This window comes from Penicillium riverlandense (assembly GCF_028828495.1).
Source record: "Penicillium riverlandense strain IBT 135883 chromosome Unknown utg000006l_segment0_segment0, whole genome shotgun sequence".
In the NCBI taxonomy this organism is placed as follows: domain Eukaryota; kingdom Fungi; phylum Ascomycota; class Eurotiomycetes; order Eurotiales; family Aspergillaceae; genus Penicillium; species Penicillium riverlandense.
The window spans coordinates 1,444,659-1,464,316 of record NW_026643197.1 but is presented as its reverse complement, the minus strand read 5'-3'; the positions used below and the strand labels follow the sequence as shown (position 1 = coordinate 1,464,316).

Sequence of the window (19,658 nt, the reverse complement as noted above, 5' to 3'; positions counted from 1 at the left end):
GACAAAGAGAAACCTGCGCCACCAAGTAGGTGGTGGCTCCTGCAGCCGGTTTTCCCGGGTGACATCGAGGTGAGGGTTGAGGCGAATTGAGGGAGGGAGGCGGCTGATGGGCTTGTTGTTGTTGTCTTACTGCCTGCAGGTCTGGCAGTCAGTTGATCAGCCTTATCAGTAGAAGAGGAAGAGGTCACCGGATCCAGTCAGAGTAGCAAGAGGTGACAGCCATGATGGCCGATTGTCCCATTTTTGCTCGAATTGCTTGGAATGGTATCGCCATGCTACATTTGCATCCTAGCCCTAAGTTCGATATAGACACCTGTATACCGACGAAACTGTCGAATACAATCGAATGTTATTATCCAACGTAGGATATCTCACCCTTCGATTCACCAGGTCAATGTTAGAACAATTAAAGAAAATGTACGCAATTGTTGCTTGTCTCTCCTTGTCGTCGATGTAGTACTTCCCCAGTCACATGATCACCACGCAACCCAATCATCGCGCGCGCCTCGGGCTGACCAAAAATCTAGGCACGATGAGTCGCGACGGACAGGAGGACACCTGCATCCTCGTCACCGGTGCGAATAGGTACATTCCTCAGCTCCTCTCCCACAGTTCCTAACTAAACAATTTCCCAGCGGCCTCGGGTTCTCAATATGCTGCCGACTCGCCGATGAATTCGTCTCCTCCCACCCGGACCCTTTGCACACCCTCACTGTAGTTTTCACTACGCGGAGCGCGCGCAAAGCCCAAGATACCCAAAAACGGCTAGAAGCGCACCTCCGCGCATCAGCACTGTCCCCCTCTGCCGCTGCGCGAGTGCAATTCGTCCCCGAGAATGTCGACCTGGGCGACCTGGTCTCCGTGCGGGAACTTTCCCGGCGACTGGTGCGAACTCTGCCCAAGCTCGACGCCATTGTCCTAAATGCCGGCATAGGCGGCTGGTCCGGGATTAACTGGCCACGTGCCATATGGGGCGTGTGCACCAATCTCCTTCAGGAGGTTACCTGGCCTACGTTCAAGGTTGCTCCCACCGGCGTGGTGACAGACAAGCAAACAGAGAAGGAGGACGAGCCGCCGCTCGGCGCGGTCTTTTGCGCTAATGTGTTCGGACACTACATGCTCGCGCACAATGTCGCGTCGCTGCTGAAACGAGGATCCAATGGGCCCGGCCGAGTTGTGTGGGTGTCTAGCATTGAGGCAACCACCAAAGCCTTCGACGCCGAGGATATCCAGGGTCTGCGGTCTGCGAAGCCATATGAGTCCTCCAAGGCTCTCACGGATATCCTGGCCCTGACCTCAGATCTACCCAGCACGGCACCCTGGGCCGTGAACAGCTTTCTCCAGTCGGATTCTTCCGACCCCGACGTCACCCCGAACATGTATCTCTCCCACCCGGGGATCTGCGCAACCGCAATTATCCCCCTCGCGCTACCCCTGGTGTATGCCATGGTAGCCGCCTTCTGGATCGCACGCATGCTAGGCTCCCCCTGGCACCCGATGGCCTCCTACAGCGGCGCCTCCTCGCCGGTCTTCCTGGCGCTGTCGCCGCAGGATGCTATCGATGCTGCCGAGGCGCCCTATCGCCAAGCTGGCGGCGGGAGACCCAAATGGGGTTCCTCTGCTTCGCGACTTGGGCGTGACAGCGTCGCTTGCACCGAAATTGATGGTTGGGGTTATGGCGGTGTTGTGGGCAGACCTGTTGTCGAGGCTGATCGGCTGCGGAGGAGGAAGCGAGGTGCCGTGGACCTTACTCGCGAAGAGCGGGAGAAGTTTGAGGAGCTTGGCCGTCAGTGTTGGAAGCAGATGGAGGAGTTGAGGGTGAAGTGGGAGGCCATCCTGGATCGCGCCGAGGAGCGGCGTCAAGCTTGAGATATGATCTAGCGATGTACACCACTGGCCTCTCCATGCGTCTTTCTGCACCAGTACATATATCATTAATTACATAGCCAATCCTGTCGAGCTATAGCCATGCACCTACAAGGGACAGACCTCTATACAAATACCCAATCAATCATTATAGGGAAGGTCTCTATGCCCAAGCTTCGAGTTCCTGTCAATTTCCAACTTATTCTGGAGATAGCCCTATCAAGATGCATCTTCACTTTAGGTATCTTTGGCAGGCTCGTAACCTAACATCCACGCAACATCCTCGGAGAAGATAATATCAGGGGAGTAAGGGACAGGTTGTATAGATCTCGGCCCATAAGAATAGGCCCCGGAAAATGAAGCTCATGATCAACAGAACGTAGACATAGACAGTCAACCAACCGGCGGCTGGCTCCTGATACCAGGCAAAGTTGATTAGAGCAAGGACGACGATATCAAGAGAGATACCTAGAAGATCACATCTGATCCACCATGGGTTTTGTCTGATATCATGCATCAGGTCAACGCTTGCCTCCTCCATGCACCTCAACGTGTGTGTAGCTGACTTGAAAAAGAGGTTATTGTTTTCTCTTTCTCTTTTGCTCTACTCTTTAAAACACATTGGCTAGTCATCCAGCAGGTGGTAGCGAGGCGGTCTTCTCTATCCCTGTCCCCACGCCACGTATCCCTGCTCCCACTGGATGTACCTAAGCGCCGTCTCTCACCACGTACGTTGACACACTCGGTGTTTTGAAAAAGGAACGGCAGTACAAAAGGACATCTTGACAGGAACGTTTACTCAAAGCACCACAGTTCCTAGATGAACATACCTACGACATCTCTCCCTCTCATTTGGAATACAAACATGGGTTTGGTGTTGACTTATTGCCTGTCACGCTGGCACGAAGGCGTCCCTTCGGATGCGCCTCAGACCATGGACGAAGCCCTCGCTCGCATCGACGAGCTTTACGATTCTGGAAAGCTTTTCTTCACGAAAGAGTCTATCCGTGCCGTCTATGAGCAGTTTCAGGGCTCTACTGGCCACGGGGAGAAGATCTTTGTCAAGGATGTGGAGGGTGCAACGATAGAGTACACTCTCAGAACAGGAGAAACTTTCGTTTGGAGGCTGAGGTCTGATAACATAGAGAAGGAAGACGAAGAGGAAGAATGGCTCATGTCTGTCACGAGAACTTGCTCCCCTCAGTAGATCTCGAAAGCTGATACCCCACAGCCAACAGCCGATGCTGCGCTACCAAGGGCGTGGGCATCTTAAACACAGTCTCCGGAGGTTGTACGAAGGCGCTAACCACGAGCCCGAAAGGACAAGTCCTCTCCGCAGCCTGCAAGTTTATCAGAGGTCTGAGAAGCTCGTCTTCGGTACAAAAGAGCTAGTCCAAGACCCAACTCTTCCGAGCCGCGACAATCTCAACTCGTACTTCAAAGAACAAATCCTGGCTTGGCAGGAAAGCGAAATGTGCAAGAGAGTTGTACAGATCCTGGACTCGTCGGTTGCAGGGCACAGCATCGAGAAAATTGTCGCTGTAGCTCTAGGAGGCATTTCAAGGGACGATCGTCATTCCTCTGCGTTCCAGCATGCACTTGTCCTGACTCTACGCGAATGGCTGCATGCTCGACAGAAGTCAGTCAGCTGCTACGCCCAAGATCCAGCGTACAAAGCCGTGGATAAGGTTGTCCTTGAGGAGCACGGTATCGAGATCATCGACGATCCACGTGCATGGCTTGAGGTAGACGAGCAATCTATCCTGTTTTCGTGTGCGCCGAATGTACCCGTCAAGGAGATCGTGGCGGACACCACGCGACCAGCGGCTGTAATATGGGAGCGTCTTGACGACAACGATTGGGATGTTGAAGGAGAAGGAAAGTTGTAAGGCTTTCATATCCGAATCTGTGAGGCGCTCTGTTAATGAACATTTAGTACCGATCCGTACACACCTCGCGTGAGAGCGATGCTCGAGGGGTATGAAATGTTCGAATTTGGGGCGGATGACCACTTTTGTTCGACGGTCATCTATGTTCGGCGTTGCAGGGATTAAAGCTGCTTCGCACTGTTTGCACATGCCTCGAGTCCCATAGATACGCCTTTTCCAGCGTGAGGTGGTATTGCATCAGCTGCATCTCCAGGAAGGAATCGAGCCCTGTACCGGGTTCCTCCGAGTGGCAGTCTGTAAATTGAACAGAGCTTCACGGGGCAGCTTTGATGGACGATTTCTCTCAATCTTCATTTGCCCATTTCCCATGCGCTTATTATAATGTTGTAGCGGCAGGACCCGGACTGCACAGCTGCTGATCCATGTCCGTTCGGAACCCCTGAGATCGCGAAAACGAAGCATAATCTCACTGAACCTTACCAGATAGAGGCGCTGGGGTAGTACAAAGTAGCATCATGAGACAGTCGGACTATAATCGAGTCCGTCCCTTCCAGACACCCCCGCAAGCGGTACCCGTGAGTACCTGCCAATCAAACCATTCCCTGGTGGGGCCCGATGTACCCCCAGGTACCACACCACACCACTCCACAGCCTCGGAATCACAACCCCAGGATCGCTTAGCGATGGCTGAGCTAACTCACGACTAACAGATTCATGGGGGTTTCCTTTCTTCCTCATCTTCTTCCCCTCTACTCCTTCGGTGCTGGGAGGATGGTACACACTCCACCATGACCTCATCCATTCCCTCCGAGTCCGAGTCGGCCGGCACGCGACCGGTCTACAGGGTCTACAAGCGTCGCTTTTGGGGACTGGCTCAGTTGGTGCTGCTGAATATCGTCGTCAGCTGGGATGTAAGACACCTCCTATCAAGCTAACGGCGTATACTAACGCCCGCCGAACAGTGGCTCACCTTCTCCTCCATCTCCACCACCGCCGCGAAGTACTTCGAGGTCTCCGAGAGCGCCATCAACTGGATGAGCACGGGCTACCTGTTCGCCTTTTGCGTCGCAAGCCCGTAAGTGCCTATCGCATCGCATCTAGAGCAGAGCGCAGATCACTTCTGCCATGCCTTCATCTGATTTGATCGCGATCGATCGACTCTCCTCGACCCCGCTGACACAACTCAATCCTCCATAGATTCGTCATCTGGATCCTCAACAAAGGCGGCCCCAAACCCGCGATCATCACTACCGCCACACTCCTGCTCATTGGCAACTGGCTGCGCTATGCCGGCACCAGAGCCAACGGCGGCATCTTCGGCCTCGCCATGTTCGGGCAGATCCTCATCGGCTTGGCGCAGCCATTCTGTCTTTGCGCGCCGACGCGATACAGCGACCTGTGGTTCTCGGATCGGGGTCGCACCAGCGCAACGGCGCTAGCTAGTCTGGCGAATCCCTTAGGCGCAGCGCTGGGGCAGTTGATTGATTCGGCGTGGGCGACGAAACCGTCTGATATCCCGAACATGGTGCTGTATATCTCCATCATTGTCAGTTATATCTCCTCTCCGCCGTCACAAATGTTCGTCAGTACTAACGCTCTCCAAAGTCTAGCGTCGCATCGATCCCATCCTTTTTCCTCCCCGCCGCACCACCCACACCCCCCAGCGCCTCCTCCGCTATCCCACGCACGCCGCTTATCCCGGCAACGCGTCAACTCCTCGGCACGCTCGAGTTCTGGCTAATCCTAATCCCCTTCTCCGTATACGTGGGATTCTTCAACAGCGTATCATCGCTCCTGAACCAAATCCTCAGCCCGCACGGGTTCAGCGAGACCGAAGCCGGGATCGCAGGTGGGATCCTGATCGTAGTCGGCCTGTTGATGGCAGCGATCATCTCGCCGCTAACAGACCGGTTCAAACACTATCTCGGCACTACTCGCGTGCTGGTCCCCATCGTCGCGGCGTCGTATATCGGACTGATCTTTGCTCCCGGTAGTTCCGCGGGCATTGCGCCGTCGTACGTCGTTATGGCGCTTATGGGCGCGTCTTCATTTGCGCTGTTGCCCGTTGTGCTAGAGTATCTCGTTGAGATCACATACCCTTTCTCTCCGGAGATCGGGAGCACCATCTGCTGGACCGGCGGGCAGTTGCTCGGCGCGTGCTTTATTCTTATCCAGGATGCGCTCAAAGCGGATGCCCTTGCGCATCCTGCATTCAATATGCACAATGCGCTCATTTTCTCGGCTGTTGTCGCCGTTGTTGCTGCGCCGCCGCCCATGGTGATTGGCTTGTTTGGACGCGTGGTGAAGCGCCGCCGGTTGGATATCGATCGTGGTGACGAGGTGCGGGATCCGGACACCGCGTACGTGGACGGTCCCGGCAGAGATGGTGGTTCTGACAAGGCTACCTCTGAGGCGACTGGAGTGCTTCATTCGTCTCCTTCACAGAAAGAGACTGCTTCTTAGTGTGTGTGTATGTGTGTTGTGACGAGCATTCCATTCCTTCCCACGGGACTTGTTCGGGGCATTTGAACATACCGCCACTTCGACCAGAGAATGACATCTGCTTTGTAGGGCGTGCCATGCTGACGGCGACTATATACGGTGCCGGCAATTTTTTCCCTCTGCGTTGGACCCTCAGCTCAGTTCAGCTTATCTACGCCCCCCTCGTATTCACGCTCGGCTTGTTTTACATACAGAAACTACCTCAAATTCTGATGCCAATGCCAACTCTAAGCCAATCTAGACAGGTGCAGGTAGCCTTCATGTCATTTCTGTCCTTCAGAATGGAAATGTAAATTATCTGACAAGGCAAATACTCGCTGAACAAATCTGCCCGGTACTACAGTACTCGTGTTCCACGAATTTCAAAATAAGCCACCTTTACTACTTTGGAAGTACTCACTTGCCCCAACAGGTGATTTCGCTGTAGGTGATCTTCCAAGGATTGGATAGTCTCTTGCGCATGTTTGATGTTTTACATTTCATCTAGAAGAAGCCGTACTCCATGCAAAGCGGAGCGGCTATGCTATTGATGCTAGCAGTAATGCTAAGTGGCCCCGCCGCTGGAATAGAAAGGGATTGATAAGCCGAAGAGGACATAGTAGCTTTACTGATTCATAGCGGAGAATCCTCTGGAATTACGGAGTGCTTAGCACCGAAGCCACGTGAAGGAGGCTGAGGGAGACACCTCTCTCAATTGAGTCTCTACTGTAAGCAGCTCCTCTACCAGCAACCCCAAACATCGTGTGAGCCCTTGACTATGACCTCGATATCATTTGGTAATGCAAACTTGGGGTTTTAGGTGGGGATTAATTCCGGCCCGATCCATCTTCCCCCTGGTACGTTTAAAAACGGCCCTTGAAATAGAAGCCAATTTGACTAATAGCCGCTTCTTGCCCTAGAACGACCGGAAACCCCACCGGCCCCTCTATCAACCGTCCCGTTTCGTCGCGACCCAGACTTTGTCGATCGTGGGACGCTACTCGATCAGATACATGAAAAAGGCTCTGTCCTAGGGTCCCGGATAGCGCTTGTCGGCCTAGGTGGCGTTGGGTGAGTTCACAATGAGCATCGGATATCCCACTGCTGATGGGTTGGAAGAAAATCACAACTTGCTATCGAATACTATCATCAAGTTCGCGATAGATCTCCTGAAACGTGGGTTTTCTGGATTCACGCGAGCAACGCAACCCGTTTCGAGCAGAGCTGCCGGGAGATTGTTGACCGAGTTAAGATATCCGGCCGGTAGAATCCCAAGGCGAATGTACTCAAACTCCTTTATGATTGGCTCCATGACAAGAAAAATGGAAAATGGGTTCTCGTCCTTGATAATCTAGACGATGACGAATTCCTTAATGCGCCTCTATCGGTAGAGTAGCACAGCCTAGGAAGTGATCAAAGCGGTATGATAGCACGATCAATCTTAGTATATTTCCGTCAGATATTAAGTGGCTTTATCGTTATAACAAGTCGCAGCAGAGGGGTGGCATCAAAAATAGTGGAAGATAGCGATGTCGTTCTAGTCGAATAGATGGATAAAACCTAGGCGCTCACGCTCTTTGAGAAAAAGCTCAGAGTGCAAGAGACTAAGGAAGACGCTATTCAGCTAGCTACGGCACTCGAATTCACACCTCTTGCAATTGTGCAAGCGGCAGCCTATATCAAGCAAAGAGCTCCGCGATAGTCAGTCATACAGTATCTAGATAAGTTTCGGAGTGATGATCATCAAAAGATCACTCTTCTTGATTATGAGGGTGGGCATCTTCGTAGAGACCTAGAAGCCAAGAACTCTATCCTTGTCACATGGCAAATATCATTCGATTACATTCAGGAAAAGAGACCATCGGCGGCGGATTTATTGTCTCTCATAAGCTTCTTTGATAGACAAGGGATTCCTAATAGTCTTTTTCGAGAGAATGACGAGACTAGACACAACGTCAGAGGCGTTCCTACACAGTATACGGACACAGCCAATGATAGCAGTGATAGGGAGGAGAGCACAACTGAGTTTCCTAAGATGGATACGTTTGAGGACGACATATTGGTTTTGAGAGACTATTCGTTGATATCCATCAATGCAGATGGAACGAACTTTGAGATGCACCGGCTAGTCTAGCTAGCTATGCAAGAGTGGCTCAAGGCGCAGAAGCAGCTTGAAAGGTGGAAGGGATGTTTTATCCGACGCCTTTGCAACAATTTCCTAGTGGGGAAAATCGAGAACTGGTCAAAGTGCCAGTTGCTATTGCCACATGTGCTTTGTGCTGTCAAACAACAGCCTAATACGGAAGCCTTGTTAAAAGAATGGACATCGCTATTACATAAAGCAGCGTCCTTTGCATGGTCACAAGGAAATTGCGCCGATAGCGAAAAAATGGCACAGAAATCAACAATAGCGAGGGAAAAAACACTTGGGCTAGAGCATCCCGACACTCTGACTAGCATGGCCAACCTAGTGTTGATTTACTTAGATCTAGGACGATGGAAGAAAGCCGAAGAGCTAGGCATGCAGGTGGTAGTGACCCGAAAGCAGGTGCTTGGGATAGATCATCCTGACACTCTGAACAGCATGGACAGTCTAGCATCGATCTACCGGAGCCAGGGACGATGGAAAGAGGCTGAAGAGCTAGGGTTACAAGTAGTTGGGATTAGCAACCAGGTGCTTGGGTTAGAACATCCCGCTATTCTGACTAGCATGGTCAACTTAGCATCGACCTACCAGAGTCAGGGACGATGGAAGGAAGCCGAAGAGCTAGAGGAGCAGGTTCTAGAGACTAGCAAACGGGTGCTTGGGCTAGAGCATCCCTCAACTCTGATCAGAATGCAATACCTGTCATTGACCTACGAGCACCAGGGACGATTGAAGGAAGCTAAACAGCTGGGGGTGCACGCGGTGGAGACCAGCAAACGGGTGCTCGGGCCAGAGCATCCCGACACTCTGCTCAGCATGGCCAAGCTTATCTTGATCTTGGAGTCATTAGGTCAAGATGAAGCTGCTTTCCAGTTGAAGACAGAATACGCCCGACTCCGCCGCCTAAATTAGGACCCGACAACCTGGATACTATGTCTTCAAATAATTATTCAATTGTCTGTCGTATGGTTCGAGTATGGATATTTTGTCATCTCGTTGGACAGACTTACGATGATATGTTTGGTGTACAGGGGACTTTTGGACATGTTGATACGACCGAAGGTCCACGCCCAGACACTTTAGGTATTTATCTGTCCCACTGGCAGTATTCTCCCAATTACTCTATAAATAAACCACATGGTCTAAACAGATGAGATTTGTTGTCAGAAACAACAACACTTGGTAGGAACACTAAATAAAGACCAGCTATCTGTACAAGCAAGACAGACCAGAGAAAGCGGGAGGGCAGCAGACAGGCGGTCTATTATATCATTTTTCTTTCTCTCTCTCTCCCATCTCCCTGTCTGTCTTGAAAACAAAACACAATATGCAAAACACACACGAGGAGTGACCACACAAGACCTATGTGTCAAACCAGGAATTTGATGATGATGACGGCGGCAGGCTGTACTGTCGGAGAGACAGACAGCCATCAGATAAGTGGGGGATCCGGCGTACCCCGAAGAAAGTAAACGCGAAGAAAGTCGTTTACTTGAGCTCGCGCCAGAGCTTGGGGGCGGCGCAGGCGGTCGCGCAGTGGGTGAGGTGGAAGACTGTCAATCGAGTCAAGTCATATTAGCATTTGCGTCCTGGTGAATTGGGTTATGGGGTCCGGTGGACATACACTCCTCAACACAGTCCTCCTTGGGACCCTTGTAGTCCTCGTCCTCCTCCCGGCGGGTGACGCGCTCGACGCACTCGTCGAAGTGGTGCTTGTACGGGGCGCACTGAGCGGAGTGAGCGCATTCTGTACAAGGAACGACAAAGTCAGCAACGGGTTCGTGTCCGATCAATGGGTAGTAGATATGCCATTGGGGCAAGCGATGGGTTATGGTGGTGCGGATGCAGGAGATTGAGATTGAGCTGACGCCATCCCAATTCTTGCACCCCTCCCACGCCACAAGAGCGACAAGAACATCCTATGGTAATCCAATTGGCAATATCGAGAAGACTTACCCTCCTCAAGCTTAGGCTTAATATCTTCCGGCTCCTCCTCCTCCTCCTCTTCTTCCTCCTCTTCCTCTTCCTCCTCAGCCTCACCATCACCCTCCTCAGACTCCTCAGTGGACTCCTCGGGGGTATCCTCCGCCTGCTCGGAGCTGTCGTCAGCAGCATCAGTGTCGTCGCTCTTGTCGGCGGGCGCGGCAGCCTCGGAGCTGGATTCGACGTCCTGGGCGGGTGCCTCAGCCTGGGCCTCGGCGAAGCCCAGGGTGGAGACGACGTCAGAGAAAAAGTCTGCGAGACCCATTGCGGTGGATGCGGGTGTCAATTGGGTGGTGTGGTGCGTGGGAATGGAGGTGGGAGGGTAGGGGTTGAGAGTGAGGATTCAAGTGGTTGCGTCTGAAGGAAAATCGGGACGAGTCGGCGTTGCTAATTGTGGCGCACGTGATTGGCTGGCTGCTACAACGGACACTGAAAGTGGACTGGAAGGTGTTTTTACCTGTTTTACTACTGGGCAAATATTATTATGATAGTAATAGAATAGGAAAAAAGAAATAATTTATTATGAGACTTACTACAACCGACCGGAAGGACACACGAACTCCTGGGTTTGCTTCTAAATAATACTATGCCATAGTAACCGCTTCCGGATCGCTAGCTAACAATGGAGATAGATGATACTGTACATAGAGACCAGAACAAAAAGTATATGCCAGCCACTCAACCACTGCGTCGCAGCCGCTCCTCCAACTCATGAGCTACGCTCTGCGACTGCACTTCCTCATAGCATGGCGGGGGCTCGGAAGGTTCAGGGGACAGTTCCGACGGTCTGCGTCTAGCACTCTGCGGCTCTACCGGCGGAGGCGGCGGTTCACTCGGACCGGAGTAGTGGTTCCTGGTATGTTGCGGAGCATCATAAGCCGGTAGCTCGTCCAAGTGAATAGCTGTCAAATCCACGCCGCGGAGACCGCGGCCGCCGTCATCGGTGTTCTCAACGGCCTGCGCAAGACGCTCCTTGATGCGCTCAAAGCTTGTGTGGAAGTCAAAGGCGCCCCCTTCTTTGAAGGTCACTTTCAGCTGCACGGCTGGCAGGTTGGGCGAGATGCCTCCACCCGACACGGGCTGCACCAGGGCTGTCCATACATTGGGACCGAAGAAGGGTGCGGAGACGTGCGAGTCGTGGACGTTGAGGAGAGGCGAGGAGAAGGACTGGAAGTCTTCGGTTTGTTGGGCGGGGAGGTAGACGACCTGGGTTGGGTTGTTAGAGAGAGAGCGAGAGAGAGAGGGAGGGAGTGGCGGGGATGGAATAGGAACAGACTCTTTGGTTGGTGAGGTGGATATAGCCGGCGCTGCTTTGGACGGAGAGGGTTTCTTTGCCTTTGTAGGCGCTGGGCGGGGATAGAGCCAGGCTGGTGCGCGGGGGCGAGGAGTAGATCAGGCGTTCGTTGGGCAGACGGACGAAACCTTCGGGGTCTTGGAGCATCACCCAGCTAATGGGGTTAGTAAGGAGGGAACAGAAGAAGCAGCAGATAGGTAGGGCGCACGTACTTGATGGACATGGTGAGATGATCGAGGGAGAAAGTATAAGTGAGAGAGAGAGCTTGGAAGAAGAGAGGTCTAGACAAGTTGCGGGGCAGCCGGTGATAAGCAGTACTTCTGTGCAGTAGTATCCTCCCTAGTATTTTCATGTACCTTGGATCCTCTTCTCGGTCAGCCTCAACCCTGCAGTATCCATCAATCCGCCGTCGATCATCCCAACAAAACAAGGGCAAGAATTCGGGGACTGTTGGAATGGATGTTTTTAGTTATTATGTATGACCTATATGAAAGTATTGCAAACTATCAACCGTAGTTTACCTAGAAGCAGCTAGAAGCTGACCGTTCCTATGTAGCTAGGTTCGTGGTCTGTGCCCTGCCGGATTCGACGGATTCAGTTCCCCTCAACTTTCTTCACTTTTTCACTTATCTTCTCTCTCCCCATGGTCGCGTGATCCTAAAATCCCCTAGGTGAGCTCATCATCCTTGTATTCTATTTTATTCTACACCCACTGACTCCCTTCCTGCAGACACTGCCCATGTCGAGCTCCTCCGCACCCACTACACGCGCCCCATAGCTATTCCCCCCCTCCAACGGCGCCATGGGCACGAAAGGCCCATACATCCCACCCCTCGTCGGGTGGCTATACGATCTGGTGCTCTGGACCTTTTCCGTGCTCATTGATCTCTTCTTCCGCGAGGTCCATCCACGCGGGTCCTGGAAGATTCCGCGACGCGGTCCAATCATCTTGGTCGCTGCCCCTCATGCAAACCAGGTGCGTGACACTATCCTGGGCTTAAACCTCCAACTAACAGCGTTGCTCTCCAGTTCGTCGACTCGCTCGTTTTGATGCGCGTCATCCGCAGCGAAGCCCACCGCCGCATATCATGGCTGATTGCAGAGAAATCCTTCCGGCGCAAGTTTATCGGGTTCTTGGCGAGAATGATTGGAACACTCCCCGTGGCGAGAGCAATGGACAATCTTAAACCCGGGGCCGGCACGGTCTATCTGCCCGATCCGGTCAACCAGCCCACTCTGCTGCGCGGAGTCGACACCAATTTCGAAGGACCGGGGTTTGAACCGGAAGGGACGATTGCGCTGCCAACGATCAATGGGACATCGCACAGTACGGCGATTGCGGAGATTCGGGGGCCGGAGGAACTGGTGCTCAAGAAACCGTTTAAACACCGCGATGCGTTGTTCCAGTTGACGGGGCGGGATGACATTGACGACAACGGGAAGTTTACTGGGGAGGGATCGGAGCAGGACCGCTCGGAGTTCAAGGGCTCCAAGTTCAAGGTTGCGCCGCATGTGGATCAAACGGCGGTCTATGAGGCGGTCTTTGCGAGACTGAATGCCGGGGGCTGTGTGGGCATCTTCCCCGAAGGTGGTAGTCATGACCGCCCATCTCTGTTGCCGCTCAAAGGTTGGTCAAGTGTTTCTAAAATGTGGTGAATAATCAATGCTAATGTACCATCTAGCGGGTGTGGCCTTGATGGCTCTGGGAACGCTGGCAGATAATCCGGATTGTGGCCTGAAGATCGTGCCCTGCGGCATGAACTATTTCCATGCACACAAATTCCGATCGAGGGCGGTCATTGAGTTTGGCACCCCACTCGAGGTGCCCAAAGAGCTGGTGGAGCAGTTCAAACAGGGCGAACGGCGGGAGTCGGTGGGCAAGCTGTTAGATATCATCTATCAAAGTCTGGTTGCCGTCACTGTCACCAGTCCCGACTATGAAACGCTCATGGTAAGATCTTGCACATCTTGTCCAATGCTGCAGCTAACCTCTCTGCAGGTCATCCAAGCGGCCCGTCGATTGTACAACACCAAAGGGAAGAAGCTTCCTCTTCCAATGGTTGTCGAACTGAACCGCCGACTCGTCAGGGGCTATGAGCATTACAAGGATGACCCGCGCATTGTACACCTCCGAAGATCTATTGTGGACTACAACAAGCAGCTCCGCATCCTCGGCATCCGAGACCATCAAGTTGCCTACGCCAAGTTCTCGATCATCCATGTCATTGCCAAGTTGATCTACCGCTTGGGCCAGCTGGCTCTTCTCACCATTGGAACTCTGCCCGGTCTGCTCCTTTTCACCCCTGTCTTCATCGCCACCAAATACCTCTCGATCAAAAAGTCCAAGGAAGCGCTAGCTGCCTCCACAGTCAAACTACAGGGCCGGGATGTGATGGCCACATGGAAGCTATTGATTGCGCTGGCCTTCGCACCCGCCGTGTACGCATCTTACACCGCAGCCTTCACCTACTGGACGTACCACAACCGCATCCGAGGCTTGATTCCAGAATGGGTACCACTTTGGTTGGTAGTGTTGATTGGCATGGTCCTATTCCCCACAATCACCTTTGCCGCCCTCCGAATCGGCGAGGTGGGCATGGACATTATCAAATCTCTCCGCCCACTCATCCTGTGCCTGAACCCCTCATCTGCCAATACCCTGGTAAAGCTCCGCGCCAGACGGGTAGCCCTAACCCAGCTCGTAACGGAAGCCATCAACACGATGGGCCCAGAACTCTTCCCAGACTTCGACGCCGCGCGGATCGTCTCAGACCCATTCTCGAAAGTCAACCGAGAGGATAGCGAAATCTCCGCGATCCACGCCCGCGGCGACTACGACGTTAACGACACCGCGCCGTTCCGATCCCAAGAACCCCTTCCCCGCAACGAATCCTTCTACAACCTCGCCAACATCGGCTTCTTTTCCACAAGACCCCCGAGCCGAGACCGAAGCCGCAGCAGTTCCGCAGGACCCAGACCTGGCTCGCGGCATCAGTTGAAACCGCTCAGTCCCCTCACGCCCAAGGATACGCCCAAGGATCCCTTTGATGATGTCAACTCGCGCATTCGCGACGCTATGCGCGAGCGCGGCCAGCGCCGTCGCCGATCTGAGGATGGCTCTTGGGATATGGCGAGCTCGGGCCCGGGTACGCCGGAGAGTGAAGACGAGCGGAAGGATCTATGATCTATAGTTGGCCTATACCCTGTGGCGCTGGTGCAGGTGCTTCTTGTATGTAGTTCTTGCTTTTTTTTTCGCCTATATAGCTGTAATGAGAGATATCCCATGTTTTTCTTCTGGTTATCACCGTTCTTCCGTTCCCCGCCATACTTTCAAAAAATCCTACCACTCTGACCCTGTTTCACAAAAGATAAAACCATCGACTGCGTGTCCTGATTCCCCTTTATATCACCACGTCTGATACGCGACAAATACTCAAAAGACACGGTTGGGTTGCCATTTGATGCTAGGAGACCTACTCGCGTCATCAACCTACTCTGTCACATGAATGGAATCTTGCAGTCATACTAGGTCGTTAGGATGTGGCAGATGGATAAATTGCTAGGTGGATAATTGGTCTAACAAATTGTACCGAAATCCTAGCCGAGTCACCACGAAGTCAACTAGTAATCTAAATCCATAACAGGACAAACACGCGATATGATGAGATATTGAGCCTCCCCCACTTTTATTGCCCCCACGCTAGTCCCATCAAGAGATTGCGCCTTTCATTGGCTAGGATCTTCTTCCTCTTGAACCGCGACGGCCGCTGCACCATGGCGGAGCAGCCCGACCTCGTGGGTCAGCCGCGACGGCCGGAGCGAAAGGGGTAGACACGTCGTTTGGCCCGACACCTTACCGTCCGGTGCGTCTGACCGGCATTTTCGTATTCGCATTGCGACCTGGCTGATTCTCAAGATAACCATTGCAAACCATGCTACTCTCTGAATTAGTGAGCAGAAACGGTTTTTCAATCGCAATATTGGGGGATGCTGGAGTAAGCCTAGACTTGAGACAAGGGAGACACTGAAAATGTAGGGACGGACTAGAGGGTAGCAGAAACCTCCCCAGCCGGGAATCACGGACATTCCCCTTAGTGATGTCCTCAAAAACATTTGGTGAACGAAATTGGAGTCCTTAAGTGCTTTTGACACAGCAGTTGCGGCCGCGCGGGTATGGGTCCGATAGCACTTGGTAAACTGGGCCAACACGCTGTAAATAGGCCAAAACCATACCTCTCTCTACTGTAGGAACTTTTAATCTCTATTAAATGTGACCGATACATTCTTGTACTCGTAAGTTCACATGAACACGGCTGAAGTCAGTAGATCATAAGAGAAAGGGAGCCTCTATAGTGGTAACTCATTCCGATACCATGTCGTAGCAAGAAGATAGTGCGAGTCCAACTCGCCGCCTCCGAGAGGGACCGGCTCTGAGATCCCCGATTGAGCCACTCACTGCAGTTATGTATTGTTCCCGAGGCTGTGCAAATTCAAGGAAGATGTATCAATGAGGGAGAGATACCCTACTAAAAATAGGTGTAGAACGATGCTGGAGGCTTTTATAATTATTTGACCAATTAGCTATAGCTATGTAGCAAAGGGGGCCAGATAGGGTCTTAGGGCGAAATCTAAGCATGTAGATCAATTCCCACCAGAGGTAGTGATAGCCAGATATATACATACAGAGAAGAGTACCCACTGCCAGGATTTTGGCCTCCATCATCTCCAGGGTCTATTTAGAGCGTTGAATATGGTGCCTGGATAGTGCATAAATAAGAGGAAGCAGACCCTTTCCTCCTCTGCAAGAACGCTTGTTTCCACTAGCAGACATCAACCTTCAGCCAAAATGCACTTCCACACCTCCCTTCTGGCCATGGGCCTCTTCGGCTGCCTGGCTCTCTCCCAGGTCATTAGTGTCAGTGACATTAACGGGTGCGTCTTTTTCGCCGGCACCAGTCCAGACGACACTGTCGAGGGCTGCTACGGCAGTTCTGATGTTTTTGGCGCGGTCGACGGCAGCGTCTGTAACGGTAAGTCAGTCATACAATATTCAGCTAGATCGGTACTAATTAGGTACTGCTGCGATAGGGCCCTATGGAACGGAACTCGGTCTCTGTGGTACCCAGACAGACGGAAGTCCCGTTGCAGAAATATCGCTGTCCTCGGTGGATGATGGCCAGATTACGACGATGATTGTCCATATAATGGCCCTTACGTGGTCACGTATTATGATCAGATCAACGATACCCCTGGTGTATATTGCACCATGGATGCCCTGACTATTGGTGCATCATGTACGGCAACTTCTACTCAAACCCCGGTTCCTACACCGGGTTCATATTGATCAGACCATCGGTACCCCCGGGTGTGCTGTACCGGCGATGCCCGGTCGATAGTGCTTTTGTATCTATTATATCTAATAGCATTCTGTCAGGAAACATACTACTTGTTCAAATAATATGTGCCATACACACAGTGGCATCTCGAAAGTCTTACTCAAGACAGTAATTGTCAAATGTGCAATGCGTCAAGGATCCTGTTATTCTATCCACTGCCCCTAACGCCGGTTAACTAGTCGAGCTGATTAAATGATCAGGCTGCCAAGCATTCACATGAATAGGGAAGCGTATACCAGAATCCGCTAGCTTTTGGTATCCCTGGGAGTAATAAAATATACTATATATGGTAGTATCGCGCTAACAGATCGCAGTCCGCATTGCCATTCAGGCATTGATTTCATTCCGTACAAGGTGCAGAGTAAGCTCTCACTAGGATCATGCATTGACCAACGACGCATTGGCCAACGAGATAACAAAATCCAGGGAGCAGACATTGGGTCCCGAGCCCATCCAGAAAAGATAAAAATAAGAAACGCTATATCACCTGTGTTATAAACACATAACAATGCTATTGATCGGAGCAGCGACGCTCGGTCGCCATGGTGCAGAGATCGGAAAAGCACACTGCAAGAAGCTCTCAGAAGGAACTTGCCGACAAGCAGAAAGAGACCGGCGGTCGTCAGACAGGATCTCTTTAAGCATTAGAAAGCTGACATGAGTATGGTACGGAAGGACCTTTCCTATTTTGCAGTTGGCGGTTACAATCGGATAACATAAAAGATGGGACATAACGACATCCCTGATTTTCTACCCTGAGCAACCATGAGTGCTCAGGGAGCAATCCGTGATCACTCAGGAAGCATAAGGAAATATGCCTAGCGTTGTGGCGTAACCGAGGCTCGGCATGCTATGTGTTGTTATTGCTGCGGTTGTTGATCCCGCATTTGCCACTTCCGGGGTTGTGCTCAGACCGTTGGATGTGCTGGGCTAGAAGGCATTTTTCATAAAAAAAAAAAACGTATGCCCAGCCAAAAAAAAAAAATTGCAGCCTTGGATTTCTGGTGGTTGTATTTAAACTGACCACGTCAGCCCGTTTGTTGTTGTAAACCCGCACAAGACACACCACGCTTCCGCCTTTAGTCTCTTTCTTTCTCTCTTAGTCTGGAATTCCCCAACCACCCCCGAGGGGCGAGCCGCACACATACAACACATTCAACCCTCACCATGGCGGGCTCAATGCATCTGTCGCGACTCCGGAACTGGTTCCTCGCCTCGCCGCCCATCGAGTTCGCCATCTCCAGCCTCAAGGAGCTGCTCGTCGGTGCCCTGCGCCAGGGCCCCATCCCGCAACATGTCGCCTTTGTCATGGACGGAAATCGACGGTTTGCGCGATCGCACGGGATCGAGACGGTGGAGGGCCATAATCTGGGATTTGAGGCATTGGCAAGGGTATGGTCACGGAAAAGCTTTGCTATCCCTGGTTGTGTGGCTTGCAGTGGTGGCTGACAATAATATGTGATGACCACAGATCCTCGAGGTCTGCTACAAGAGCGGAGTCAAAGTCGTGACGATATACGCGTTCAGCATCGAAAATTTCAAACGGTCCAAGTTCGAGGTCGATGCGCTGATGGAGATGGCCAAGGTGAAGCTGTCGGAGATGGCCCAACATGGCGACCTGCTCGATCGGTACGGTGCGAGAATTCGCGTTCTGGGCCGGCTCGAGCTGCTCAAGCCTGATGTCCTGGCGGCTGTCAACAAGGCCGTCGAGATGACTAGTCGCAATGGTGACCGCGTCCTCAATATCTGCTTCCCTTATACCTCCCGCGACGAGATCACCGGCGCCATTCGCGATACGGTGGAGGATTACAGCACGCCGCTGTGGGCTACGAAACCGGCTGGCGTTACGGCGCGCGCGCCTTTCTCGGAATCGCATATTGCGTTGAATATCCGGGCGCAGACAACGGGTTCGGGCAAAATACTTGATTCGCATAGTGACTCCGGGTCGACCTCGGAGTCTTCGACGCAGGAGGAGGATCCGATCCTGCGCAACGACCGTTCCCAACGAGTCTACGAGTCCGAGTCCTCCTTTTCGTCCTCTACAACACTGCATCTAGGAGGCCAGCAAGAGGGACAGCATCAACAACAACAGTCCCACAAAAACACATCACAAGCCAACCCTTCCTCCTCCGAAACAGAAAACCCCGTCTATCTTTCCCCCGAGACCATCACCCGCCAAACCCTCTCCGACCACATGCTGACCAAGGGCACTCCACCACTGGACATGCTGATCCGCACATCGGGCGTGGAGCGACTCAGCGACTTCATGCTCTGGCAATGCCACGACAAAACCGAGATCGTGTTTCTGAAGGTGATGTGGCCCGAGTTCGACCTATGGCATTTCCTGCCCGTCATGCTGGCCTGGCAACGGCGCATTTCCAAGTCCCGCCAGAACCCGGACGCCGAAGGCAACTTTGCCGGCGATAGTCCGGAGTCGACGAGTGAGGAGGATTCGGATGCAGTTCTGTTGCGGCAGGGGAAGGTCAAGGCTGTTTAGTCTGGTCTCTGTACCATGTCTACCTATCTTTGTTATCATTAGCATTCCGTGGAGTTCTGTGGTATTCGGGGCTCGTTATGGCCCTCGACTGATTCTATCCTCCGAA

The 19,658-nt window shown here is 52.5% G+C and overlaps 9 protein-coding genes across 9 annotated transcripts; 6 read left to right on the top strand and 3 right to left on the bottom strand.

Moving 5' to 3' along the window:
• Positions 1-532: 532 nt before the first annotated feature.
• N7474_006836 (3-keto-steroid reductase) lies at positions 533-1,869 on the top strand (the record flags this gene model as incomplete). Its single annotated transcript, XM_057198246.1, has 2 exons — positions 533-585; positions 636-1,869. The coding sequence occupies 2 exons, from the start codon at positions 533-535 to the stop codon at positions 1,867-1,869; spliced, it is 1,287 nt and encodes a 428-aa protein (XP_057051686.1).
• Positions 1,870-2,731: 862 nt separating this feature from the next.
• On the top strand, positions 2,732-3,920 carry N7474_006835 (SRR1 family protein; the record flags this gene model as incomplete). The annotated part of the gene is made up of 3 exons (XM_057198245.1): positions 2,732-2,983; positions 3,105-3,751; positions 3,803-3,920. The coding sequence occupies 3 exons, from the start codon at positions 2,732-2,734 to the stop codon at positions 3,918-3,920; spliced, it is 1,017 nt and encodes a 338-aa protein (XP_057051685.1).
• A 623-nt stretch (positions 3,921-4,543) lies between these two features.
• On the top strand, positions 4,544-6,218 carry N7474_006834 (putative cell surface receptor/MFS transporter (FLVCR); the record flags this gene model as incomplete). The annotated part of the gene is made up of 4 exons (XM_057198244.1): positions 4,544-4,666; positions 4,718-4,830; positions 4,953-5,301; positions 5,361-6,218. 4 exons carry the CDS (start codon positions 4,544-4,546, stop codon positions 6,216-6,218), a joined length of 1,443 nt encoding a protein of 480 aa, XP_057051684.1.
• Positions 6,219-8,625: 2,407 nt separating this feature from the next.
• Positions 8,626-9,294, top strand: N7474_006833 (uncharacterized protein; the record flags this gene model as incomplete). The annotated part of the gene is made up of 1 exon (XM_057198243.1): positions 8,626-9,294. One exon carries the CDS (start codon positions 8,626-8,628, stop codon positions 9,292-9,294), a length of 669 nt encoding a protein of 222 aa, XP_057051683.1.
• Positions 9,295-9,870: 576 nt separating this feature from the next.
• N7474_006832 (cytochrome b-c1 complex subunit 6 family protein) lies at positions 9,871-10,630 on the bottom strand (the record flags this gene model as incomplete). Its single annotated transcript, XM_057198242.1, has 3 exons — positions 9,871-9,935; positions 10,007-10,129; positions 10,339-10,630. The coding sequence occupies 3 exons, from the start codon at positions 10,628-10,630 to the stop codon at positions 9,871-9,873; spliced, it is 480 nt and encodes a 159-aa protein (XP_057051682.1).
• A 413-nt stretch (positions 10,631-11,043) lies between these two features.
• Positions 11,044-11,882, bottom strand: N7474_006831 (GRAM domain-containing protein; the record flags this gene model as incomplete). Its single annotated transcript, XM_057198241.1, has 3 exons — positions 11,044-11,571; positions 11,642-11,813; positions 11,872-11,882. The coding sequence occupies 3 exons, from the start codon at positions 11,880-11,882 to the stop codon at positions 11,044-11,046; spliced, it is 711 nt and encodes a 236-aa protein (XP_057051681.1).
• Positions 11,883-12,461: 579 nt separating this feature from the next.
• On the top strand, positions 12,462-14,843 carry N7474_006830 (putative glycerol-3-phosphate acyltransferase Sct1; the record flags this gene model as incomplete). The annotated part of the gene is made up of 4 exons (XM_057198240.1): positions 12,462-12,635; positions 12,689-13,286; positions 13,342-13,610; positions 13,659-14,843. 4 exons carry the CDS (start codon positions 12,462-12,464, stop codon positions 14,841-14,843), a joined length of 2,226 nt encoding a protein of 741 aa, XP_057051680.1.
• Positions 14,844-16,496: 1,653 nt separating this feature from the next.
• N7474_006829 (uncharacterized protein) lies at positions 16,497-16,860 on the bottom strand (the record flags this gene model as incomplete). The annotated part of the gene is made up of 2 exons (XM_057198239.1): positions 16,497-16,681; positions 16,737-16,860. 2 exons carry the CDS (start codon positions 16,858-16,860, stop codon positions 16,497-16,499), a joined length of 309 nt encoding a protein of 102 aa, XP_057051679.1.
• A 1,362-nt stretch (positions 16,861-18,222) lies between these two features.
• On the top strand, positions 18,223-19,552 carry N7474_006828 (undecaprenyl diphosphate synthase family protein; the record flags this gene model as incomplete). Its single annotated transcript, XM_057198238.1, has 2 exons — positions 18,223-18,447; positions 18,527-19,552. The coding sequence occupies 2 exons, from the start codon at positions 18,223-18,225 to the stop codon at positions 19,550-19,552; spliced, it is 1,251 nt and encodes a 416-aa protein (XP_057051678.1).
• Between the last annotated feature and the right edge of the window lie 106 nt (positions 19,553-19,658).